At 39.5% G+C, this 26629-nt stretch overlaps 3 protein-coding genes and 2 long non-coding RNA genes across 6 annotated transcripts; 3 read left to right on the top strand and 2 right to left on the bottom strand.

The window, feature by feature from the left end:
• The first annotated feature begins 1111 nt into the window (after positions 1–1111).
• Positions 1112–4188, top strand: LOC136250862 (uncharacterized). Of its 2 annotated transcripts, none has more exons than XR_010698777.1 (7): positions 1112–1507; positions 1835–2054; positions 2107–2315; positions 2423–2530; positions 2629–2923; positions 2988–3153; positions 3205–4188. It is a non-coding gene; the product is annotated as an uncharacterized lncRNA (long non-coding RNA). The 2 variants fall into 2 exon arrangements; XR_010698776.1 differs by having other exon boundaries at positions 1113–1507; positions 2629–2934.
• LOC136250842 (piggyBac transposable element-derived protein 3-like) lies at positions 1513–4369 on the bottom strand. The gene is made up of 2 exons (XM_066043167.1): positions 3800–4369; positions 1513–3592 (listed from the first exon to the last, which is right to left on the bottom strand). The coding sequence occupies exons 1-2, from the start codon at positions 4166–4168 to the stop codon at positions 2354–2356; spliced, it is 1608 nt and encodes a 535-aa protein (XP_065899239.1). The 5' UTR covers positions 4169–4369; the 3' UTR covers positions 1513–2353.
• Positions 4370–7557: 3188 nt separating this feature from the next.
• LOC136248484 (cell adhesion molecule DSCAML1-like) lies at positions 7558–23588 on the top strand. Its single transcript, XM_066040261.1, has 8 exons — positions 7558–7582; positions 7659–8003; positions 8921–9310; positions 9364–9657; positions 10916–11260; positions 22388–22777; positions 22840–23136; positions 23476–23588. The coding sequence occupies exons 1-8, from the start codon at positions 7558–7560 to the stop codon at positions 23586–23588; spliced, it is 2199 nt and encodes a 732-aa protein (XP_065896333.1).
• LOC136250853 (uncharacterized) lies at positions 16584–21652 on the bottom strand. Its single transcript, XR_010698746.1, has 13 exons — positions 21155–21652; positions 20119–20285; positions 19771–20072; positions 19595–19710; positions 19411–19539; positions 19177–19326; positions 18194–19130; positions 17917–18032; positions 17787–17863; positions 17541–17734; positions 17285–17431; positions 16943–17220; positions 16584–16891 (listed from the first exon to the last, which is right to left on the bottom strand). It is a non-coding gene; the product is annotated as an uncharacterized lncRNA (long non-coding RNA).
• Positions 16710–21679, top strand: LOC136250840 (uncharacterized). Its single transcript, XM_066043166.1, has 6 exons — positions 16710–18045; positions 18904–19104; positions 19188–19376; positions 19426–19527; positions 19586–21510; positions 21591–21679. Exons 1-5 carry the CDS (start codon positions 17434–17436, stop codon positions 20294–20296), a joined length of 1815 nt encoding a protein of 604 aa, XP_065899238.1. The 5' UTR covers positions 16710–17433; the 3' UTR covers positions 20297–21510; positions 21591–21679.
• Positions 23589–26629: the final 3041 nt, after the last annotated feature.

The following is a 26629-nucleotide window of genomic DNA, read 5'->3' as shown; positions in this document are numbered from 1 at the left end:
TCCAATTTGCATTGTACATAGCTCCTTAGATCGAACTCTCTAATACAACAGTCTCTTTGTAGTAAAATACTCTAATAGAGCATTCACCGATTAAATGTTCAAAGATAGTTGTAAGAAATGTTGCTAAACTAGGAGCATAATGCAAGCATATTGGAAACACTGAAGAAGATAATATGTGAAAATTTTGAGAAATTCCTGAAAGCATTTTGGGCTAAACTTTGAGTATATTTACAGTAAATACTGTAGTAGATTAAATTCCAATGTAAATCCAGTATCTCCAGCTATGTAAATACTGTAGACAACTTCATGCATAGTATGCTGATGTTTATTGTAGATATGTTATGTAGTTTATAATTTGTTGTTATTATTAGAAAGTGGTTATTGGACCGAAAAGTTTTTATTTTCACATCTAGTAGTTGCCCCGAGTATTTGACTTTAGGAGACACGTCTAGTAGTTGCTCCGCGCATTTGACTTTAGGGGACGCAAAAAGTAGTATTAGCGTTAGGGTTGGGTTCAGCTTTGGTTACTTCTTCACCTTTAGCTTACTATATGCTGAGACTACTTTTATAAGATAGAAAAGTAGGGGAGGTGCGTAGCTAGCAGCGGTAGCACAGTAGTTAGCACACTTGCCTAAAGCTCCAGTAGACTAGGGTTCAAGCCCCAGCTGAGTATTGTGGGGTTTTTTGTGTTGTGATCCTTTTTTTGTAAGTTTTACTGTTGGTTCAATAGCCAGTAAGGCTTATTGAACTGACTTTCGGTTTAGTGTCCACTGTCTTATTATATTATTATTAAATTGAATCACATTGCTGAGTACTGCTAAGGAAGTCTAATCTAATCCAAAACAGCCAAGCTGTAAAAAAAGTGTGCGGCCCTCAGAAAGGCTATGGTGAAAAAAGATGTGAAATCCAAGGTTGCGGCCAAGAAATGGCTGTGATGGTAGGTTAACCCATTAACAGCTGAATTCCTGAAGGCAATTAAAAAAAAACGCATGACTCAAGACAAGCCTCTTTTCTAAGCAAACAAACGGTTAAACCCCTTGGAAACCATATATCACTATGTTCCCCATGGACCAAGGGATACAACTATATGCAATTTGTTGCCATAGCAGCAACCACATATACATTACAATATTTTATAACTTCGTATTTTTATATGCAAACGATAAAACCATACTTGACACAGTTATTCTAACTTTAGACAGCTAACAACAAACCTTACTTCATCACAACTGCGTTGTATACGCCGACGGGTGAAGCGCTTCATTTCCCTGAGAGCGGAAGGTGATGTTTCAGGTAAGCGTATTCAGCCATAGATTTTTGATACGATTGCCGTACGCGCATGCGTAAATACTCATGCAATAACAATGGCGTCGTCACGTTTCACAAATTCAGTGTGATGATAGAGGTCATAGCAGCAAAGGAACGATCAATGACGGAGCGATTTCTTAGGGGGAAGTATGAAACAAACGAGTCTATCGAAGTAGATCAATGGTATCGTGATGTTTACGTGAGTGAATGGACGTATTTGTATTGGTTATTGTTTACTGGCTAATATAGATTAGTATACAAGCAATTAGCATTTGTTACAAAACATTATATGCAAAACAATAAAGTGCTGCGTACTAGTTACTACAGTTGGGCTAGCTAGTGTTCCAGTATTCTACCTTTGTGTGATAAAGTTTGAAACATTCCCTATCGTCACTTACACATAAATGTACATTACAGTAAGAACATTTAAATCGAGTTTCATGCCTCAGTTCACTTCTAGAAAGATGTTGCTTGTTCCTTGTCATGTTGCACACTACACATTCAAGTTTCTTTGTCTGTTGTATAGGCCAGTGACCAAGATTCAAGTTCAGTCGTGTTTCACTATGCTCCCCACTCCGCTGACGACCAGCTCGTTGCCGGAAACGATAAGGTCCGATTAGCTGATTGGCTACTGCAATGCGGAAGCTAAGATAACTTCGCTTTCGTCGACTTGGATAACCAGCATACAGTGATGGATTGGAGTATCTCTCTAAGATGTAAGCATTGTAAAGAGCACATTCTATCAGGTGAGCAAAAACTCTTTTCCACCACTTGCGGGATCTTCTCCCCACATTATAGTATCCTATATGCTGATCACTGCGATCCACCCCTCGCATGTACTGCTGATAATCAGGTAGCAGTGGCGGACAAGGAACATCACTTGATGTCCCATCAGGATTAGTACGTCGGACTGTCTCTCCATGTGATGCCCCGTCATGAAAGGTTGATAGAAAATAGACAAGTCTTCGATCATACCATGCTGCTGCAAGGAGTGGACCATTTGATAGGTAATTATAGTATCCCCTATCTTCCCTTGTCCTTCTAATTATTGACTTAGGAAACCCTGTTCTGTTGTTCGAGCTGTCCCACAAGCGTTGTTCTGATCTTCATACAGGGCCATGTACAGGCGAGGGCTGGTATAATAATTGTCGGTGTAAACTTCATGCCCTTCAAGTCCATCCATAAGTTCCAGTACAACTCTTGAACAAAGCCCAACATCAAGGTTTGACTCCATGTTTTTGCCTGTGTATATTTGCATTCTGTATATGTACCCATTTGTTGCATCACACAACACAAACACTTTTATCCCCCACTTTGTAGGCTTGTTCTTCATATATTGCTTGAAGTTGAGACGACCCTTGAAAGGAATCATAGCCTCATCTACAGTCACAGCCTGGTGAGGTGTGTAATTGGAAGCACATTGGGCAGTGACCAAGTTCAGCAAGTTTCTCACTTTGAAAAGTTTGTCATGTCGTGGATGCCCTGCTGGATGTTGCTGTCTATTATCAGCAAGATGAAGGAAACGGTAGATCTGGAGAAACTTGTCTCTACTCATTATTTCTGAGATACCAGGAGTACTCAGGATCTCCTCATCAACCTGCCAGTACATGTCAAGGTGTGGCAAGTGTAAGATCCCCATCATTATGAGCATTCCAATAAATGCCTTCATTTCTTCACAGGTGACATCTTTCCACGGTCTTGCATATTGCCGACAGGGAAACCGCAAAGCAGCATAACTATTGGTTTCAGTGACCAGCAAGTCCCAAACATCATCAGTAAAGTACAAATAAAATAAATCAACTGGCCTTGTGTTTGGTGGAAATCGTACATTTGGACCAGGAGTTGGTGAGTAGCTAAATTTAGTGTGTGTGGGCTCTATATTCTCCCACTCTCCAGGTAGAAAAGTTACTCCAGCTGCTCTTCCATCACCAGGTATGGTCCCATGTCCCCTACCAGCACCACGACCACGTCCTCTGCCACGTCCACGTCCTCTACCAAGACTAGTTGTTCTACTCCGACTACGCTCCCTGCCACGACCACGTCCTCTGCTGTCACTGCGACGTACACCACGTCCATGCCTGGCACTGTCAGTAGGTCCTACACCACCACCACCTCTTGTTGTACCCCGTCCTCGTCTATGTGCACGTGCTGCTCCTCGAGCTGCTGTGGTGGCACGGGTTGGTCGATCAGGTGATGTTGGTATGAAGTCATCATCGGAAGTGTCACTATCAGTAGGATTAAGTCGTCGTTGCTTGGGAGAACTTGGGTGTTCTGAACTGGATTGCTGCAGAGGAATACAAAGATTTATTTGCATTATGTAGTCACTCATAAATAATTTTACTTAGCCACAACTTGTATTTTTTTATCTATTGTCTGTATGTTTTCTATTTGTATGCTTGTATGTATTCTATCTCTTTTCACCAGTGCATATTTATCATCAACCATTTATACCTTAGTTGTCACCTATTCATATCTATGTGAAATCACTTACACTTTCATCTCTATCATTGTGATCACTCATACTTCCTGTCCTACTGATGGCTTCACTTTGTTCGCTGGAAGCATCATCAAACTGTTCTTCATCAACCCTCTCTTCAGTAGTAGCATCGTTCATGTCTTCAGTAGAAGGATTGTCCCTGTCTTCAATATCATCTCTGTCCTCATTCAGGTCGTCAGCAGCATCCCAAGCGTCTGCCACTGGTTCGAGTACAGCTTCAGCCTCCAATTCGCTTCGACGGAGAACAGGCTCGCCCAAGTAGGCATATATCTCTTCTCCTTCATTATCGTCGCTCTCATCACTGCTGAATCCATCATCAAGAAGAGTATCGAGAACGTCTGTTACGGAAAGTCGGGATGCCATTATGTCATTTACGCGCAAAATGCGAATCGCTTTGCGGGAAGGACCATTTATCCTAGTAACCTAAGGGGTGTGGTCGTACAAATCTTAGCACACGTGCGTCGGCCCTTATGGAGCTGCTTTATGGTTAAACTAGCGTGCTTTGCCAAATCATGTGGATTTCTAAATCCATGCCGCCATATGGCGGCTACCGCCGTTAATGGGTTAATGGTAAAAATTTTAATAATGACAATTCAGGTAAATTTTGTGAAGTGGCACAAAAATTCACTTGAATTGTCGTTATTAAAATTTTTACCATTAACCTACCATCACAGCCATTTCTTGGCCGCAACCTTGGATTTCACATCTTTTTTCACCATAGCCTTTCTGAGGGCCGCACACTTTTTTTACAGCTTGGCTGTTTTGGATTAGATTTCATTTCTTTTTGTATTTGTATACCCCAAAGCCGGCCTATGGCCAGCTTTGGGACTTTTTTAACCTATGTTTTTTTTCTTTACTACGGGAAGAAGTAAAGATGAAGTAGATATACTTTAAATATTTTATCAGTAAATGCACAAATTATATATATAATACATATGTGACCGGATTTGCAAAAAGGGGCCTTCCACACACATCCAATTTGCCAACTTTGACAATTGATAACTTCAGATTGGAAAGAGCTATTGCCTTGAAATTTGGGCAGTGGTGATTTCTTTGCAGCTGAACTCTCCACATGATGGTTTCTTTGTAGCTGAACTCTCTACAAGGCAATTTCTTCTAGCTGATCTCTCTACAGGGAGATTTGTTTGTAGCTGAACTATCTACAAGGTAACTTCTTCTAGCTGATCTCTCTACAGGGTGATTTGTTCGTAGCTGAATTCTGTACAGGTGATTTGTTTGCAGCTGAGCTCTTTACAAAATGGTTTCTTTGTAGCTGAACTCTCTACAAAGTAACTTCTTCTAACTGATCTTTCTACAGGGTGATTTGTTTGTAGCTGAACTATCTACAAGGTAATTTCTTCTAGCTGATCTCTCTACAGGGTGATTTGTTTGTAGCTGAATTCTGTACAGGTGATTTGTTTGCAGCTGAGCTCTTTACAGAACGGTTTCTTTGTAGCTGAACTCTCTACAAGGTAATTTCTTCTAGCTGATCTCTCTACAGGGAGATTTGTTTGTAGCTGAACTATCTACAAGGTAACTTCTTCTAACTGATCTTTCTACAGGGTGATTTGTTTGTAGCTGAACTATCTACAAGGTAATTTCTTCTAGCTGATCTCTCTACAGGGTGATTTGTTCGTAGCTGAATTCTGTACAGGTGATTTGTTTGCAGCTGAGCTCTTTACAAAATGGTTTCTTTGTAGCTGAACTCTCTACAAGGTAACTTTTCTAGCTGATGTCTCTACAAGGTGGCTAGTTTGTAGCTGAACTCTCTACATGGTGGTTTCTTTGTAACTGAACTTTCTACAAGTTGACTTCTTCTAGCTGATCTTTCAATAGGGTGATTTGTTTGTAGCTTCACTCTCTACAATGTAACTTCTTCTAGCTGATCTCTCTACAGGGAGATTTGTTTGTAACTGAACTCTCTACAGGTGATTTGTTTGAAGCTGAACTTTCTAAATGATGGTTTCTTTGTAGCTGAACTCTCTACAAGTTAACTTCTTCTAGCTGATCTCTCTACATGGTGATTTGTTTGTAGCTGAATTCTGTACAGGTGATTTGTTTGCAGCTGAGCTCTTTACAGAATGGTTTCTTTGTAGCTGAACTCTCTACAAGGTAACTTCTTCTAACTGATCTTTCTACAGGGCAATTTGTTCGTGGCAGAATTTTATACAGGGTGATTTCTTTGCAGCTGAACTCTCTACATGGTGGTTTCTTTGTAGCTGAACTCTCTACAAGGTACCTTCTTCTAGCTGATGTCTCTACAAGGTCACTAGTTTGTAGCTGAGCTCTCTACATGGTGGTTTTTTTGTAACTGAACTCTCTACAAGGTGACCTCTTCTAGCTGATCTTTCTACAGTGTGATTTGTTTGAAGCCGAACTCTCTACAAGGTAACTTCTTCTAGCTGATCTCTCTACAGGGAGATTTGTTTGTAGCTGAACTCTCTACATGACAGTTTCTTTGTAGCTGAACTCTCTACAAGGTAACTTCTTCTAGCTAATCTCTCTACAGGGAGATTTGTTTGTAGCTGAACTCTCTACATGATGGTTTCTTTGTAGCTGAACTCTTTGCAAGGTAACTTCTTCTATTGATCTCTCCACAGGGCGATTTGTTTGTAGCTGAACTCTCTACATGGTGGTTTCTTTGTAGCTGAACTCTACAAGGTGACTTTTTCTAGCTGAACTATCTCTTTCCATAGTTGCATGAACTCCCTACAAGGTAACTTCTTCTAGCTGATCTCTCTACAGGGTGACTTGTGTGTAGCTGATCTCTATACAGGTTTCTTATTTCTAGCTGATCTCTTGAATTCTCTTCAGGGTGACTGCTCTATTAGGATGACTGCTCTATTAGAGTATCTCGATCTCGCACTTGCCGCACCAAGTTGGATTTCGTATTATAACTCCGTGGCTTTAAGTCTGATTCTTCTACACCATTGATGAGCCTTACTAAGATGATTACTCCATCTGTACAACGATTTTCAAAGCATTACCCTAAGCGGTTTATCTGGTAGGCGTGGCAAGCAGCCGTGTTTTTATTAGCTGATCTCGATTGCGTAATTGTTACACACTGTTGGTTTTTTCGTTGTATCTTCCTGGTTTTTAGCTTGATTTCTTTCAAACCACAAAAGGTTTGAGGTTCAATAGTTAACCTATTCACCCACCGATCCAGCTTCTTCCCATACGCGGTTTACCCTGTAGGCGTGACAACATATTGGTGTTATTTTTCGTGAATAATCGCTCATAACTCTTTGCCTGTTTATCGTATTCCAGCCAAAGTTGGTACTGAGATGCGCCTTTATATCCCCCTTCTGTGTGCCAAATTTCAAGGCAATCGGATGTGGCGTTCGAGTTTTATAGCAGTTTTTGTAAGTGTGCGACAAGAAAAAGAATAATAAGAAGAAGAAGAAAAAAAAAACGAAGAAACTGAGCCAATTTTTGAAATCGCATATCTCGAGAACGCGTGAAGCGATTTCGCTCAAATTTGGAATGTTGAGTGCTGCAGTTGGAGGGAATGTCCACAGCAAAAATCGTCTTGTTTCATCAAGGAAGTACAGAGCTACGGAGGTGCGAAAATTACGTTTTCTTTCTTCCTGTCAATATACTCACGGGTGTTACGCGCCGGCTTCTTAGGCCGCACGACACACTACTGTGTGTCTTGATCCCAACAATTACTTCAACCACAAATAATATACAGTAGTGTGTTAGCTTATCTATAATTCTGTTAGCTTACAAAGCTCACAACATTGCCTTTTGGTATGACAGTTGGAGAAGAGAGTAGAAGTACCGTAAAAAGTTGTTACTTCCATATTTCAAATCATTTACCATATTTAGATATTAATATTCCTAATTGTTTCAGATGTTCCAGATGTCATAGTTACCATAGTCAGTAGTCCAGCTGGTACACCAGTTAGTGGATCTACTAACACATTTGACTATCCCATATTGAGTAGTGTCACTCTGACATGTATGGTAACATTGTTTAATGGAGGAACATATACTGGACCATATCAGTGGAACACTACAGGATGTTATACTAACACTGGTCATAATAGTGGTAATCCAACATGTTTTCCTATTGGTCAGACAACACAAAATGTAACCGATAATAATCTACTGGCAGATGATGCTGGTACCATCACTTGTACTGTAACTGTTAATGATGAGGACTATACTAGTGATCCATTAACACTTCGAATATCAGGTGAACATGTATAGTGATGTTTGTAGATTAATGTAGAGCAAGTGGCATAGTTTATGTGTGATAGGATGAAGAGTAGTTTGAAGTAGTTTACTAGGGCAGCTGTGTAAGGATATGACCAGTTGACTTGAAAATAGTCAACTGTGTCATTATTTTGTGTTGAATATTTTTGTGTCACAGGTGGCTAAATTAAACAAATTTTACTGGATATATGTATAATAAGTCATCCTTGATCACAGTGGTCTCTTTCAAAGCAACACTGGAAGCTTCACTATAGTCAGTTCCGGATCAAAGTGTGCAAGCACTTGAGATGCCCATAACAACCTTTAGATTTACTATTAGCAGAGTTAGGGGTGACTATATAGTTACTTTGTGACTAGGTTATGTAACTAATTACTGTAAAAGTAACTAGTAATATACGTAACTAGTTACGTGCTTTGTATCCAGTAACTTGTAACTAGAGTGACTGTCTGAAAAGTAACTAAGTTACAATAGTAACTAGCTACGATAGTTATATTGTAATTATTGGTAATTATGCTTTAAAAGCAAGATCAGAGCACTTCAATGTTTTTGCTACAGCCAAATTAAGTAGACACATTCTGTGTACTGTTCTTCATGATTCAGCTTGAGTAATAGACGTAACAGTTGAAACTGAGCAGAAATGGCCACAGAATTGTGATTTTCAAAAAGTGTACCTCCCTACTATTATTAACTCTTGGTGATACATATATCAGGGCGACCTGTAGCATATAGCCTCCTAACTCAGGAGGAAATGCCACCATTATGGGAGGAAGCATGATCTCTGTACTCAAAATAGGAAAATTTAATTCATTCATATTACAAATACTTTTCTATGGCTTCTTAGGGGCTGCAGGAAACACTATCATATGTTTTAATGCATAATATGTAATACCTATTAGGAGCTGAAGTTGTTGGTGGAGTGAGAACTACTTTATCTAATACTGTTGGCTCCAGTAACATTGTTGATGACTATTCTTCTATTAGATGGAATAATGATCGACCACATGGTATACTGTTTCGTTGTGTGACCGGATTAGGACCTAGTGGTAACAATAATGAAGAGTTGGGTCACATTTCCTTTAATGGTGTTCAAATATCTCATGGTTTATGTGATGGACCTGTGGTACAACCACGTGGAGCTACGATTGCTAATTTCATTGGAGTTATTAATGTAGAATTGTGTTCTAATCCCTTTACTGTTAATGAAGAAGGTGTTTACACTTGTACCATAAGGAACAGTAGTATGGTGGACCAGACTGTGAGGGTGGGTGTGTACTTACCTGTGAGAAGTAAGTCACTTTATAGTGTGATTAATTGCTGTTAACTAACTTCATACACACAGCTGTTCCAGTCATCACCACTACATTATCAACTGTCAATGTCGAATTCGGTTCTCCTCTGACATTGTCTTGTACCTCACAAGGTTCTCCCCCAGACACATTCACCTGGATGAAGAATGGTACTCCAGCACCACTAACCCCTACTTTGACTACAGTCACTCATGACAGTACTACAGCAGAGTTTCGCAGTGACTATATTATTAATAGTGTTACTACATCTGATGGTGGAACATATACATGTAGTATAGCTAATCCTATTGGAAGTGATAGTCTTAATGTTACTGTTACCATCACTGGTAAGCACTTGTATCCTGTATCAATATACACTGATATTTGTAGTTAGGCTTGTGTCAAATATGCCGGTATAGTATAAAGCATAATAGGCTGGAGTGCTATGCCAGCATAATGCTAGCATATTAGGTGGACATTTCAAACTATGGAGCTGAAAATAGAACCATACACCCTAATATAGCAGTGCAAACTGCAATAGAGCACTCATTTGCATTGTACATAGTTCCTTAGATCGAACTCTCTAATACAACAGTCTCTTTGTTGTAAAATACTCTAATAGAGCATTCACCGATTAAATGTTCAAAGGTAGTTGTAAGAAATGTTGCTAATTTAGGAGCATAATGCAAGCATATTGGAAACACTGAAGAGGATAATATGTGAAAATTTTGAGAAATTCCTGAAAGCATTTTGGGCAAAACTTTGAGCATATATTTGTGACTTAGGCCTATTTACAGTAGTAGATTAAATTCCAATGTAAATCCAGTATCTCCAGCTATGTAAATCCAGTATCTCCAGCTACGTAAATACTGTAGACAACTTCATACATAGTATGCTGATGTTTATTGTAGATATGTTATGTAGTTTATAATTTGTTGTTATTATTAGAAAGTGGTTATTGAACCGAAAAGTTTTTATTTTCGCATCTAGTAGTTGCCCCGAGTATTTGACATTAGGAGACGCGTCTAGTAGTTGTTCCGTGCATTCGACTTTAAGGGACGCAAAAAGTAGTATTAGCGTTAGGGTTGGGTTCAGCTTTGGTTACTTCTTCACCTTTAGCTTACTATATGCTGAGACTACTTTTATAAAATAGAAAAGTAGGGAGGTGCGTAGCTAGCAGCAGTAGCACAGTAATTAACACACTTGCCTAAAGCTCCAGTAGACTAGGGTTCAAGCCCCAGCTGAGTATTGTGGGTTTTTTTTTGTTGTGATCCTTTTTTTGTAAGTTTTACTGTTGGTTCAATAGCCAGTAAGGCTTATTGAACTGACTTTCGGTTTAGTGTCCACTGTCTTATTATTATTATTATTAAATTGAATCACATTGCTGAGTACTGCTAAGGAAGTCTAATCCCAACAATTACTTCAACCACAAATAATATACAGTAGTGTGTTAGCTTATCTATAATTCTGTTAGCTTACAAAGCTCACAACATTGCCTTTTGGTATGACAGTTGGAGAAGAGAGTAAAAGTACCGTAAAAAGTTGTTACTCCCATATTTCAAACCAGTTACCATAATTAGATATTATTATTCCTAATTGTTTCAGATGTTTTAGATGTCACAGTCACCATGGTCAGTAGTCCAGCTGGTACACCAGTTAGTGGATCTACTAACACATTTGACTATCCCATATTGAGCAGTGTCACTCTGACATGTATGGTAACATTGTCTAATGGAGGAACATATACCGGACCATATCAGTGGAACACTACAGGATGTTATACTAACACTGGTCATAATAGTGGTAATCCAACATGTTTTCCTACTGGTCAGACAACACAAAATGTAACCGATAATAATCTACTGGCATATGATGCTGGTACCATCACTTGTACTGTACCTGTTAATGAAGTGGACTATACTAGTGATCCATTAACACTTCGAATATCAGGTGAACATGTATAGTGATGTTTGTAGATTAATGTAGAGCAAGTGGCATAGTTTATGTGTGATAGGATGAAGAGTAGTTTGAAGTAGTTTACTAGGGCAGCTGTGTAAGGATATACTGTGTCATTATTTTGTGTTCAATATTTTAACAAGAATGGAATACTTTGGCTCATAGGTGGCTATATTAAATGAATTTTACTGGACATACGTATAGTTAATTAAGTCATCTTTAACTACAGTGGTCTCATTCAATACAATTGCATATAGTTTGTTAGCAAATGGTATCTGTGACCGGATCTGCGAAAATGGGTATGATAGGCTTTCCAATTGCATGCACTTGGCAACCCATAGCTTGAATTGTGAATATGGTACCACCCTGAAATATGATCACATTACACTCCTGACATAGTACTATTTCTTAGTGTAATATGAAGTTGACGGTAGTCCATGAATGTATTTGATCGTTAGTCATAGGGGTTCAGATATTTGTTCTATAGTTAAGATCAATTCTGATGGAACTTGTGGTGTTGCCGCTTACTCAATGCATCTGCATTGCCATGAGCAGTAGTACTACAGTAAACATATACTCATAGCCAGCTAGATCTACTGCTCATCTCTGAATTCATCCTTATACATGACTAGGAATATCCTTGCGTTCCTTGATAGTGGTTGTTGTTTCAGTGATCAAGGTGAAGCAGCAACCCATCAATAAGCAATAAAGAAGTTCACTCCAAAAATGCACTTCTTTTTCTATGTGTGAGTATTGATTCCTTCTTCTGTTGCCTACAATGTACATGATACAAAGCCAATAGCATTTCTGACCTATCTGAAAGTTTGTGAGCCAGCATTGTGCCAATTCCATAACTGGAAGCATCACTATAGGTAGTTCCTGATTAAAGTGCACAATAACTTGATCCTACAACAACAACAACTCTTTAGATTTATTATAAGCCTGTTTCTCTTTTGACCCCCATGACCACACAATGCCTTGATGCAGTAATTGATAGAGTGGACCTAGAACAGTTGGAAGATGAGGCAAATATCTACCATAGTAGGTCAAGAGACTCAAGTATGATTTAGTGCAGTGACATTGGTTGGCTGTGGTGCACTTTATATTACCTACAGTTTGTCCTCATTGGGAGGAGACTGTTGCTGTCAATGCAATAACCCAGATACTTTACTGATGGCTGCATAAAATGACATTGCTCATTTCAAGCCAGCTTTTTGCAACCTACAAAGCACTTCTTTCAATGATTTTAGGCATTGGGCATCATCAGGGCCTGTCACTAAGATGTCGTCAAGGTAAATTGCCATGTCCAGAATTCCTTTACAGGTCTTAATTTAGGATTTTAGCTGCTTAGGACTAGGGTTGGGCGATATTGAATTTGTGACATGCGATTATTACAGGAATCATTTAATGCGATTATTGCAATATTGCATGTGAAAAATTGAAATATAACAACATAGTTTGAAAAGTCCATGTGACTGCTTGTTTACACTGAGAATTAGTTTACAAACACAACTTCTTTGCTAACATGTTAACCAATTGACATAGTTAGCAATAATATGCATGAACTGTATCAAATATGAGGCCTAGAAGAGACACAAAATGGATGATCAATGCAATAATTATTGCAAAATGTGATAAATATTGCCTATGCGATAATATTGCGAAGCAAAAGTACATGTGATAATGGTATTGCGAGCACTTGCTTAGGTGATATTGGCGATTTATTGAAATATTGCCCAACCCTACTTAGGACAAATGTCCCCTCATGTTAGCAATTATAAGGACATTAGACCAAATTGTACAGACATATATGGGTAAACATAAAAGGGGTGGTTATTTAATCACCAGCTTGAATATGGAAGCAAACAATCAACTGTAAAGGAGAAAAATACAGGAACAGCTATCATATCTTTCATCATTAACTGTATCTGAGTATATAGAACATCATCTTCCATGAGCATCTCTGACTGAGTGTCAATGGGTGTACAAGACAGAGTGTCAGCTGTCTGATCAGGTTGATAGTGCTAGTGTAAATCCATCTCTTGGAGTGCCATTCCCCATCTAGCCAGTTTACCAGAAGGGTGTGGGGTGTTCAGCAGAGCCTGCAAAGCTTCGTGGTCAGTATACACATCACAAGGGTGTCCATACTAATACACTCTGAAATGCTTGGTAGCCCTGACCACTGTTAAAGCTGATATTCCATACTTAGTCTCATGCTGTTGCAACGTTTGACTAACGTAAGCAATTGGAGCAATCTGTCCATTCAACTGTTTCTGAGAAACCACACCACCCAGGCCCACTCCTGTGGCATCAGTTTCAAGAATAAATCTCTTTGTAAAATCTGGGAAGATTAAGATTGAGGCAGTTGTCAGCAATTGCTTTAGCCTCTCAAATGCTTGCTGACAACTCGGTGGCCACTCAAACAAGGAATCTTTCAAAGTAAGTGCAAACAATGGGCCCGCAATCTTAGAAAATCCAGGGATGGAACGCCTATAATAGGTTGCCAAACCAACAAAAAGATCATACCTGTTTAACACTAGTAGGGATAGGAAACTTCTCACAGCTTCAACTTTACTCTTAACGGGACTTATTTCTCACAGCAGGGTGATTTGTTTGTAGCTGAGCTGAACTGTGTATAGGGTGACTTATTGTAAATGATCTTTACAGGTTTATTTGTTTCTAGCTGAAGTCTCTACAGAGTGACTTGTTTCTAGCTCAACTCTCCTCAGGGTGACTTGTTTAGGGATAAACTCTCTACAGGATGATTTGTTTCTAGCTGAACTTTGTACAGGGTGACTTGAAATGTACTTCATCTCTCTTATTGCTAGCTGATCTCTCTACAGGGTGACTTGTTTCTAGCTGATCTTCACAGGGAGGTTTGTAGCAGATTTTTCTTTAAATTGGGATCAAACAGGAATCATGATTGTCCTATCATCATCTTGGACAATGCATGAGCGAGGTGCAACAAAAGTAGAACTTACTGTTTTGAAAGATAAGCGGCAGATCACGGCTGTTTTTTGTGGGCCTATCCAGGGAGATTTTCTCTCTTTTGAAAGGTGCAACAAATCGTTTCCTTCTTAATACAAGTTCAAAGTAGATTGGCATATCACGCATACTAACAATCACTGGTCAGCAGAAGCTACCATGATACAATACATTGAAAGAATTATTTTACCATATGTGACCCATTCTGGGAAAACCGGTCTTATTGCCTTTTAAAAGTATTGAGAAATGCCGGTTTTAAGTATCTAGTGTGTTGTAGCTTGCCAATGGTTGAAGCTATGTGTACAAACTTTTTTTCACATGTTTTACACCAATTCCTTACCTTCCAGAGCATCCACTGTGCAAGTAGCCAACAACTAAGTTTTCCACCATTTTAGATAGTTTTTAAATTGAGGTTGACTGTATCAGGCGAGCTGTAAAAGGGGTGGGAGGTGGGGGGCTTGGAAGGTGGGCAAGATGGTGTTCAAAAATTGAAACGGAAAATGTAGGGATGAATTAGGCCAAGTTTTGGGCCATTGAGGTCTCAAAATTGGCTAAAATGAAAGGAAATTCACAGCAGAGGTACTTAGTCAACACCACAGAGCTGTTCAGCCATGCAGTCATCCCCAGGCTGACCAGAACTCCATTAAGGCCCCACACCACACATATGCGGATTGCCACTGGGCTAGGAAAAAGCAGCCAGCAAAACCAGACTACTCAAGTCTAGCTGATTTTGATTGTGGAATTAGATAGTTTATTCATGTAGCTTTGTGTCCTGGGTGAAAAATCGAATCTGCTGACATGGACGATAAGACCGGTTTTCTCAGACTGGATCACATATATGAATACAAACAGCAAAAGATCAGATGACACAGCTGTTGTGATCATGGACAACTTCAAAGGCCAAGTGACAGTAGCAAACACCAAACTGTTAGAGGAGAATACCATTCATGTGTGACTTCTCCCACCCAATACAACTGATAAGCTGCAACCGGTTGACCTAACAGTCAACAAGCCTGCTAAGGACTTTCTTAGGGAGAAATTCCAGGAGTGGTATTCTGATCAAATATGGCAGTAGCTAGATCCATCTGTGGGCATCGAGGAACAACAACTATAGCAGGTTGATCTTTCCCTTCCAGCATTGTGGGAGTTGGGAGCAAAGTGGTTGGTTGAAATGGCAGTATATACATTTCAAATAATCCTAGCTTTGTTATCTGAGGATTTTGTCATTCTGAAATTTCCTAAACTCATAGTGAAGATGATACAGATCCAGACTATAGTGAAAGTCCTGAGGAGTCTTCAGATAAAGATACATCCGATGTTGAGAATTTATCAGAAGATTTGGTATAGCAACTTTCAGGATTATGTATTGCTGCTGCCAAGTTCAGATGAAGAAATGTAACTCTGTAATTTAGCACTAATAAACACTTAATAGCTACTACTTAGACTTATGAAAATAATTGTGTAATAAATAATCCTACACATATCTTCGAGTTTCCTTTATCTCTTATTGCTTAATTATTTACAGGAAACAGTTTTCAACTCCTGTATTTCTTTTGAGGGTGCTCTAAAAGTGAGTAGGCGTGGAACTTCCAAACCACCCTGTGGTAGGTCTGCTGAATAACACCTTCTGTCAGTTATTGTACAAATTGTGCATCCACCTTGATGCAAAAATAGTGAATAAATTAAACTCTTCAAATCTTTCTTGGCAGGTGTCTGATGGTGACACCATCTTTTTCACCGCTACAGCATCTCTCCTACAACTGCATCCCATATGTGACCCGATCTTGGAAAACCTACCTTTTCGGCACAAATAGAAATTTCAGAAAGCAGCGATAATAAAATTTTCAAAAAGAATCGCATGGCAATATTTTTACATGAATACATAGAGAGATTATCTTTCTTTGTCGGTATAAAATATTACACGCGTAGGTATTTTCTATCATGAGATATTCCCAAAAATGTCGCACTGTGTAGCCATTTCACTGTATGCGTAACACGGGAACTTACAAATCATCCCATTTGTTCCAGCCGTAACTTCTTTTCCGCGCCAACCTTCATTCTTTACGCGCCAACTCTCTATGGCTACTTCATCGAGAAGAAGCGGGGTTTTGTCGGCTATTAACTCCTTAGCGAATGATGGAATTGTGCGACTAAGCTCTAATGACTACGCACAGTTTGAGGCGCTTGTACAGGATTATTTTGATAAAAGTGACGACAGCAGTGATGACGAAATCAGTGACCAAGAAGGTAAGGAATGCGATGAAACCACCGCAGCAATCCTTTTAACCGCTTACATTACCCACAGACAACCAGGCGGCGCAAACGAAAGAAATCGAGGTCTGTTGTGGCAGACACAAGCAATATTGATGAATGTGATGACATACAGCAAGGTAATACCATACTAATACACATAAGTTACATACATTAACTTGAAACAATTTTGAATACATGTAGATATTTTTGATGCTGAAATAAGAGTTTCTCCTATTGCTACCACTGTGCCAACAGACACCGCTCATCTAGATACAACCAATTCTCTGCCGTCTCCTGGTTCAGTCACTAGTAGCACACCACGTAACCACATTGATACAAACTGGGAGGATGCTTCTTGTGAAGACAGCGCTATTAGTCACAGCCAGCCTAGTAGTGAGCACACAAATAACCACCAATTATATGTCAGTGAACAGCTACCTGCTAATCATAACTGGGTTGGTAACAGCTATAACCATTCGTCCTGGTGTAGTTCCATTACTGAGCAGTGGTCTGGCTATGGTAGTCAGCTTACCAGTCAGCATGGTCATCTGTACACTTCACAACCATTTCCCGTCCAAAATTGGAATAGCACCACCAACTGGCTTCCTACTCTTGGTCCTGGTGAATTGCAACTTGATTTCACTGGTCAACAGATACCAAGGAATAGTACCTGGTTTGCTGCCAATGCTGACAACCAACCACATCACAGCCAGTACCTAGTTGGTGATCAATCACATAATAATGAAGGTTACAGTTTAATCAGTAGTGGTCAGCACTTACCAGTTACAAGCCAGTTGTTAGGTAGTTCCCCAGTTTGTGACTCTCGTGAAGCACAGACCAGTAATAGTCAGCCGTCTTTCTCCATCAATAGCAATGAAGTTGCCAACAGCAGAGCTGCCAGACTCCATACTAACGATGATGATACTCCTATGAGAGAAAACAACACAAGTACTAGGAGACAACCCCATCACGACCATGATGACGATGATCCACAACAATCAAATGAGGAAAAATGTGCAAAATTTGTGAATGATACCTGTGGTTGTAAACTGGCAGTAGGTGATAGGCCATGTAGCACTTTGTTTACAGCTGAGTATTATCGTGACATTCGAGCACAGGCTGCTTTGCTTTCTCATGAACAACTTGACATGGTAATCCTAGGCTCAATTATGTCCACCATAAGCACTGACGAAGACATCGTTCATGGTCGTCACAAAATTGAGAAGCGATCTAGGTACAGAACGGAGCACATGCACAATGGACATCAAGTTTGTGCGGCTACCTTTGCTTTCCTTCTTGGAGTCGGACCAAAGTACAAGCTGCAAGCTCTCAAGAAGCATTATGCTGAAAATGGGTTGACTGTAAGAGAGCATAAAAATAAACGACGCTTACCACCTAAAGCACTCACGTACCAAGATCAGACAGCACTTGTACAGTTTTTGCAAAACTATGCTGAGGATAATGCCATCCTGCTGCCTGGTAGGATACCTGGGTACAAACGAGACGATTTGAAGCTGTTGCCATCCAGCTGCAATAAGAAGGTATTACTTTTAATAAAAATAGGAATATAGTAACATACAATTGGGAATATGATAACCCGGACCAGACCAAAGATCAATTCTCCAGGAATACAAGATTAGGCATATTTTACTGTTATTTGTATTCCTGTAGGTTCTATACACTACTCACCTTAAAGGAACTATGCCAAGAAGGCGATCGCCATATTGAACAAGACGCACAATCCACTTTGGAACAATCCAACTGAGCTAAAACGCTTTCTAACGCATTTCACTACACAATCACTACAAAGCTACGTGTTCTTCCTGCTGTACTTGCATAGAACAACAGGCACACAAGAGTGGCTGCCTGGATTTATTAGAGTCATGAACTTTACACAAGATATTTATATTCAGGAATAATTCACTATTGCCTACCTTGCTTAATTCAATGTGTTATCTATCACCAAATTATTGTAGAATGTCCTGGGGATAAATGACTGCTCAGTGCGACTCTAATAAATTCGGACAGCCACTCGTGTGTGTGACTGTTGTTCTACACAAGTACAGCAGGAAGAACACATAGCTTTGTAGCGACCATGTGGTGAAACGCATTATAAAGCGTTTAACTTAGTTGGATTGTTCCACAGTGGATTGCGCGTGCTGTTCAATATTGTGATCTCGTTCTTGGCATAGTTCCTTCAAGGTGAGTAGTGTATAAAACCTATAGGGATACAAATCATAGTAAAATATGGTTAATCTTGCATGCCTGGAGAATTGACCTTTTGTCTGGTCCGGTCCAGGTTATCATATTCCCCACATACAACATAATAGTTAAGTGATTGATTGATTACTAAATTATGCACCTGTACACATACTGATCATGAGTGATTTTTATTACAGTGTGTATGGGAATGTTACAAGACTTCATGCATCACTACTGGAATTCGCTATGCTGAACTTACAACATTTCGCAAGTACTGGTGTCAGCTCGCACCTCACATTGTGATCACTAAACCTAGGAGTGATTTGTGCTGGACTTGCCAAACAAACAGCACCTTGATTATGAAAGCCATCAATCGATCCGATGAGGAAAAATCCCAGGTATTGTGCTTGTTTCTTAATGAGTCCTAAATAAATAAGTACGAATAACAATGAACTTAGATCTTTTATTACCATTTTATCAGACCATCAAGCAAGCCGAAAGACACCTCAAACTGGTTAAGGAAGAAAGGGCAAAATATCGGGGCGCTTGTGAGAAAAGTGCAACAACTCTGGAGAAACTCTTCTCTGCTGGACCCCCACCTCCAGATGCCTGTGTACCACCTAAGAGTCATAAAGGGACGATACACTACAGTTTTGATATGGCACAGCAGGTATTTGAATATACTTAAAGTTTTGTAGATGTACCTTGTCTGCTTATAGGTGCATTACCCGTGTGATCCCTTTCAGCCAGGTCCAATATACTTTCTCACACCACGTAAGTGTGCCATTTTTGGCGTTTGCTGTGAGGCGATTCCTCGGCAAGTAAGACATTATCTATGAAAATACTGTTTGATCAGTGCTACACATTGTTTTCTTATAGATCAACTACCTGATTGACGAGGCATCTAATGTTGGAAAAGGTGGCAACATAATCATCTCAATGTTGCACCATTTTCTTGCACACCATAGCCTTGGTGAAACATCTGTACACTTCCATGCAGACAACTGTACTGGGCAAAACAAAAATCGATATTTAATGTGTTATTTGATGTGGAGGATACTCACTGGTCTCCATACTGAAGTGAAGATTTCATTTCTACCAGTCGGGCACACTAAATTCTCGCCTGACTGGTGTTTTGGTCTTTTCAAGCGACGTTATCGCAAGATGAAGATAGGTTGTCTTGATGACATTGTTGCTGCAGTCAACCAGTCAGCTGCTCCTAATTTTGCCCAGTTAGTTGGCAGTCAAGATGGAACAACCATCGTTCCAATGTACAATTGGAGCGATTACTTCGAGGAGAAAACAGTGAAAACCGCGTTAAAAGGCATCACTCAGATGCATCATTTTAGGTTTCTGAGCAGCCGCCCTGGAAAAGTGATGGTAAAAAACACTCACGATGACCCAGAACGTACGATCAGTCTGCTGAAATCATCATCATGGCGTCCAGAACCTGGTGAACTGCCTAATGTAATTGTTCCAGCAGGACTGTCAGCAGAACGTCAGTGGTATTTGTACGAGAAAATTAGAGAGTTTGTTCCTGAAGAGGCACAGGACTTGGTCTGCCCTAAACCCACTGTCCCTAAACCATGAGAATAGTAACATTATTATTTAGATATGTAGCTGATATGTGTAAATATTCTTAGTTATTCATTCTGGAGACCATTATTTCAAAAACGACATGTAAGTATTTCTAGTACATTGAAGCGTATGCCACATTGCACACTTCTCTTGAGGCTTAACAAAAAATGTATACAATGTCTACCCTGAAAAGCCACTGATTTCATGAATTTTTTTGCACTCTGCCAATATGTTCTCTGAATGCAAGCTTCTGCCAACTGCTGTTAAAAACATACACACTTAGTTCCATGCTATATAGTACAGTTGAAGAAGTGGGTATCATTTTACGCTACGCTGCTTGCATATGCTAGCACATAACCACAGTAAAAGCAAAAACAGACTAAAACAATTCCTGCCGATTATTACTTGAAATTCCAGTAAAACCACAACTCAATTCAAAGCTCCTTACTCACTTGGTACTTACTTACAAGGGTATCAACAGTGCTAACTTTAATCCAGGCCACTACTAGTGGCTTTAGCTAGCACACTGTGTATAAACAATGTAAACCTTTAGTAGCCTAGACACCTGGCTAAGTCAAAAACTTGTTTACACCCACAGGTATGCAATCAGACAGCTTAATTCAACTTTTAACATTTGCCAGCAAAATAATTATGAACCCTATTGTTGCGGTGTACGTGACTTTCTATTATAACTTTAGCTCCCTATTATAAGCACTGGGAAAAACAGAACAGTGGCTCTAGAAAACTCCTAAAGCTAAAAATCGATTGTCGTGCTGAACATCGCTATCAAATTACACAAAAACTCTACCAGTGAGTAATATTACACATAATCTACAGCGCCGGCCTTACAAATATTCAAAAAAGACTTACTTGATCCATGAACAAACGGAGCAATTTTCCTCTCCTTAGTATTGTTGTCTTCTATCCCCTTCGTGTTCATCTATTATCCGTGCGCTCAACAAAAGTTGTAAAAGAACGCTGCGTAAGGCAAGAAAGAAGCACAAAATCAGTGGTGCCGTGACACATGTGCTCTCTCTTCAAACATCACGTGATTTAATTAAGCAAGGACACGTGATATTATTACAACGAATCCGTATTTTATCGCTTCTAATCGTTTAAAGCGAATGGAGTTGGTCAAGAAGTGATTTGTTCCCATCTGTCGACTTTAATCACTTACGGACAGTTTACGGAAACATACTACAGCACAACTCAACCAATAATGAAAAGTTAGTTTGTAATGTATTGGAGAGTAAATTGACCATAACTTTATAACGCTTGTATGAATCGCTCTGAAATTTTCACACAGTGTGCACAACAATATTTCGCCTTATTTAAGCTATAAAAAGCATTTTTGACCAGTGTGCCGAAAAGGTAGGTTTTCCAAAATCGGGTCACATATATTGTCTGATATATGTGATAACCACGCACATAACACCTGTGCTCAAATCCCTCCATTCTTTTTGCTTCCGCAATGACTTGCTCTGTGCAGGAAACTTCAAATATTGTCAATTTTGGCTGCCTGTTTCTTTGAATCACTAGTCTATAACTGTAAATTCACTGGATTATGATGCAGATTACTTGTTAGAACAATGATATGGTAACTAGCTTGTTCTCAGTAAGTACTTTCATTATGTGGGAAATTATTTTGCGGTGTGGTTTAGCAAATAATTTTTGTGTTGAAATATTTTCGTGGTTGGCATGCAACAACGAAAACTTTTAACAGTGAAATGCTTTCAGCTGAAAATATTCCAAACTACGGTACTTAAACAACATACAATAATGTGAACCATAATTGTGACCGGATTTGTGAAAAGGTACATTTTCCACACATAGCAAACAAAATGATGTAACACTTGACTCCTTACAGTGATTAACTTTCTCTTAGTATCAAAAGACTGCCAGATACTGTAGCTACAGTTATGGAAAATTTAGGCAATTATATGAAATGATCAAAAGGTGTGAAAGTTCAAAGTTCAAAAAATGGGTCAAATTTTGTGTGTGAAAAAGTTGCCTTTTCGCAAATCCAGTCACAATAATCATGCACTGAAGTATTGTATCAACATGGTACAGAGTTGATTACAATTTTGTACATGTACATAATAGGTATTGCAGTAACTGGAGCATCTGATATTAGCACAGATTTAGTTAATAGTAATCAAACTGCTGACTACTCACATATTATTCAGCCATTTACACTTGATGAACATAGTGCAATTTTACGTTGTGCTTCTGGACTGGGACCTGCTGATGATGATCCAAATACTGCACTAGGTGGATGGTTCTTTAGTAGTAATAGAATTCCTGTATTGCAAGGTTGTGAAGGTCCTGTATTTGAAGTACGCCAGGCAAATCGTAAGAGGTATCCAGGAGTAATCAACTTATATCTGTGTGGAACATTCACTATTACTGAAGAAGGTGTTTACTCTTGCATCATGATGAACAGTTCAATGATGGAACAGACCATGAGGGTGGGTTTGTATCTTAGTGGAAGAAGTAAGTCACTTGATGTGTACCCCATCACCTCATTGTTAACCATTTTTCATCTCTTTACACAGCTGCTCCAAAGATAGACCCTCCATCACCATCTACTGTAGCAGCTGCTTTTGGTTCTTCCCTCACATTGTCCTGTACCTCACGAGGTTCTCCCCCAGACACCTTTACATGGAGGAAAGATAGTGGTCCAATATTAAACTCCACTAGTATCACTAATGTGACTCACACTAATACTAGTGCAGTGTTCCATGCTAACTACAGAATTAACAGAGTTGCTACAAGTGATAATGGCACATACACATGTACTGTAACTAATCCTATTGGAAGTAATAGTTCAAACATCTCTGTTACTGTTGTTGGTAAGTATCTATGTTTGAGAACATAATTTTATACAAACATAAGAAAATTAGAAATAATATATTTGAGTAGGGATCATAGAAATAAAAAAGCAGTGCAACAAGGGAGGTCATCTACACCCGCAGCTATAGTAGTGGACATTTAATTCCTACTTCAATCATGGTATTTCTAATTTTTCCTTACGCTTGTTTGTTTACTTTATTGTTCTATAATCAAGACACACGGTAGTGTGTCATGCGGCCCAAGAAGCCGGCGTGCCACCCGTGAGTATATTAACAGGAAGAAAGAAAACGCAATTTTCACACCAGACTTGTCCCACACTTGATCTCATAACAAATCAGTCATCTTACCATCATCATGTGGCAGAACTACAGAACAACCAAGTTTAGGTAATACATCATTACCTACTGATAAATCCAGTGATGCTCCTTTCTGTACCAGTATAGTTGATTGACACTCTTGACCCTCATGTGCTAGACGCACAGACAGCTGACTAATATCATTCACTTCACCACCCCCATAATTATTCACTGACAAACTAGGCGACTGTAAATGACTCTACTGCTTTCCTCCACTCTTCAACAGACCGTGCTGGAGTCCTCAACTTTTCCAGAGTATCCAACAAATACTTCACAGAAACAATAGTGATGGGTGATCCAGTGTCTACCAGTGCCCTGACTGGTTGTCCTTATAGCATAACATCAACAAACAGAGTAGGTCCGAACACAGAACCATCAGCGGAACCATGTGGTTCAAGCACGTGCATTGTTGTACTCTGCTCAGTCATTGCCTCTTCCATCTCTGCAGCTTGTAGTTCCTTACGAAGGCTGGCTACCTTGCCCTGAACTTCACTCAATTCACTTGTTACATGATAGTTAGCACCATTACCAAAGGTAGTACCAGACTGCTGCTGTGATTTCTGCTGATGACCTCGAGACCCTACAGGTTTCCCTCTTCTCTGCTGAGGACAGTCCTTAGCCAAGTGCCCTACCTTAGCACACACATAACACTTATGACTCAGTATGACTAGAGTGACTGTAGCGACAATAGTGGTGATTGTCAGGCTTCGACTGGGTTGACTTACTATTACTGTCTCGGGATGACAATTCTCTTAACTTAGCCTCTGTAAAGCGTACCTTGATCCACTACTGATCAAATGTTTCTTCAATGCCAGCCACCTTCACTTGGATCTCAGGTAGGACAAACTGGTAAGCCAATACTGCCTTACCCATGGTTTCAGCTTCTTGACTATTTTGGTTTGCTTGGGTATAAGCCTTCTGATACAACCTACTCAAGTCTTGTGCATAGTCATCCACTTTCTCATTAACCTTCTGCCTACGACTGTGGAATAATTGACTTTGTACCGATTGTATTCGGACTGGAGTGAATCTTTGTGACATAGCCATCACTAAACTGTCATATGTGGATCATTGCTGAGTTGTGCAAGTTCTGTGGAAGGCATAGGCCTGTCCTTGCAGTCTCATTGCTAGGTTACTGAGCTTAGAGTGAGAGTCCCATCCGTAGATGGTCACCACCAACTCAAATTGCTTGTGCTACTCCTTGAAGGTTTCATTCTCATTACTCCCACTAAATTTGGATAAAGGCGGGACTTGAGAAGGGTGTAGCAGCGTGAGACCTTGTTATTATGCACAGCACTTAGCTGAACTTGCAGTCTCTCAACTTTATTATGTTCAGCAGACAAATGAAATTCACACAGTTCAATTTGTTGCTCAGCACAATTTAACTCTAATTGAAGCCTACCATTTACTTTCTGGAGCTCTGTAAGTTCTTGTATTGTGGCCACCCCTTTCCCTCCAAAATCTTCATTTGCTTGCTCAATTCTTTTCTTCGCCCTGCTCAATTCTTCAACTGCTTCTTTCTGCTGACTCAGTTGAAGCTCTTTCTCCCTGCTAATGTATAACTTAACAAAGTCCGTCCACTTCATTCTTCAAAATTGTCAGCTTCTTCCTTTCCGTATTAGTTTACTGTGTGGTTTCTGGGTTTTCACCGTGCAATTTAGCATTCTCTACTTGTAAGGCTTGATATTCTAATTGCAGGGTGTCCAGCTGGATTTTAAGCACTTCAGTGGCCATTAAGTGTTCTATTTCTGTTAGGGTGTCTTCCAAATTCTGGTTGTCTGCTTGTTTACTTGCTCTGACTTGTTCCTGTGTTGTTTGTATGGCTTCTCCCCAGACAAGCCCCCAAATGTAGCAGTTTTTGTACATATTGGCTTGTTTACAACACCAGACACTACATGACACAACACCCAAATTCAAGCTGTCAGCAGACTAAAAGCCTGCCCAAATCTTATTATTATATCATGTGTACAACATCAAATAGACACACACAGTTATTATTAAACAATTTAATATATTATTATCACACTAGCAAGCAAATCCAGGATGCAGGGGTCTGGGGGCAGCCCCCAGATGCAAATTGTAAAATGTCTGTAGTCTGAGTGCTATATAATATTGGTCAACTTTTAGTCTAGCTACATTCTGACCTATATAGTTTGTTGTCACACACCTTGTATCATTAACAAATTATAAACCAAATTATAATTGTGTGGCCTCCATCAGTAGTATAATATACCCAGTCCCCACTAGCTAGCCAACTAATATGTTAGCTATGGAATTGCCAGTTAATATTTATTATGTACTATACCTGGTATATGCAAATTGATCAAGAGCTATGGCAGTCATGAGGAGCTCAGTTATGAGCCAAAGTAAATTGTCATAGAATTACACACAAAGGACCGTGTGCATACATTTGCATAGCAGGCTACAAGTGTGCCCATGGGATAGTGTTGCAGAGTGTAAGTTTTCATACCAAGCAACTATAGAGGATTTTAGGTGTCTTATAGACCTTCAACACTTGTGCTATAAAGCCTTACTAAAGAAAATTTTAAATCGTGTTACATACAGTGACTGTTCTAGTAGAGTATTTCACAGACTGCTCTATTAGAGTATCTTGATTTTATAAAGCAAGGATTTGTTTGGGGAGGGGCTGCACTGTAATAACGATGTACATTTTGATGATTACATTTTGATGTGCTCGTGCTGATTTTTGTGTTTGCCAACATATCGGCGACAACATTCTGGCCTGCATGGACTTTACTTGTTACTGACAATTTCAGTAGACCCCTGGAAACCCCCTCAGTATGCCCATGAAGAATGTTGCTAATCTAAGAGCATAATACAAACATAATGGAAACACTGAAGAGGATAATATACGAAATATTGAGAAATTCCTGAAAGCTATTTTGGACAAAACTTTAAGCATATTTGACTATTTACGCTAGTAGATTACATTCCAATGAAAAGCCAGTATCTCCAGCTAAATACTGTAGGCAACTCCATGCATATTATGTTGATGTTTATTTTAGTATTTAGATATGTTATGTATTTTGTAATTTGTTATTATTATTAATCACATTGCTGAGTACTGCTAAGGAAGCCTAACTGCAACAATAGCTCCAACCACAAATAATATATA

This window comes from Dysidea avara, chromosome 3 (genome assembly GCF_963678975.1).
Source record: "Dysidea avara chromosome 3, odDysAvar1.4, whole genome shotgun sequence".
Classification (NCBI taxonomy): domain Eukaryota; kingdom Metazoa; phylum Porifera; class Demospongiae; order Dictyoceratida; family Dysideidae; genus Dysidea; species Dysidea avara.
The sequence above is the reverse complement of the archived record's forward strand: the minus strand, read 5'-3'. Positions and strand labels throughout refer to the sequence as shown.

Excerpts from the sequence above, each read along its gene's own strand:
- LOC136250842 (XM_066043167.1), bottom strand. The coding sequence starts at position 4,168 with ATGGCATCCCGACTTTCCGTAACAGACGTTCTCGATACTCTTCTTGAT. Across the intron at positions 3,593-3,799 it reads ACAATGATAGAGATGAAAGT|CAATCCAGTTCAGAACACCC; the intron begins GTAAGTGATTTC and ends ATTCCTCTGCAG.
- LOC136248484 (XM_066040261.1), top strand. The coding sequence starts at position 7,558 with ATGACAGTTGGAGAAGAGAGTAGAA. Across the intron at positions 8,004-8,920 it reads ATTAACACTTCGAATATCAG|GAGCTGAAGTTGTTGGTGGA; the intron begins GTGAACATGTAT and ends AATACCTATTAG. Across the intron at positions 22,778-22,839 it reads TTTGTATCTTAGTGGAAGAA|CTGCTCCAAAGATAGACCCT; the intron begins GTAAGTCACTTG and ends CTCTTTACACAG.
- LOC136250840 (XM_066043166.1), top strand. The coding sequence starts at position 17,434 with ATGAGAGAAAACAACACAAGTACTAGGAGACAACCCCATCACGACCAT. Across the intron at positions 19,105-19,187 it reads CCGATGAGGAAAAATCCCAG|ACCATCAAGCAAGCCGAAAG; the intron begins GTATTGTGCTTG and ends CCATTTTATCAG. Across the intron at positions 19,377-19,425 it reads GTTTTGATATGGCACAGCAG|GTGCATTACCCGTGTGATCC; the intron begins GTATTTGAATAT and ends GTCTGCTTATAG.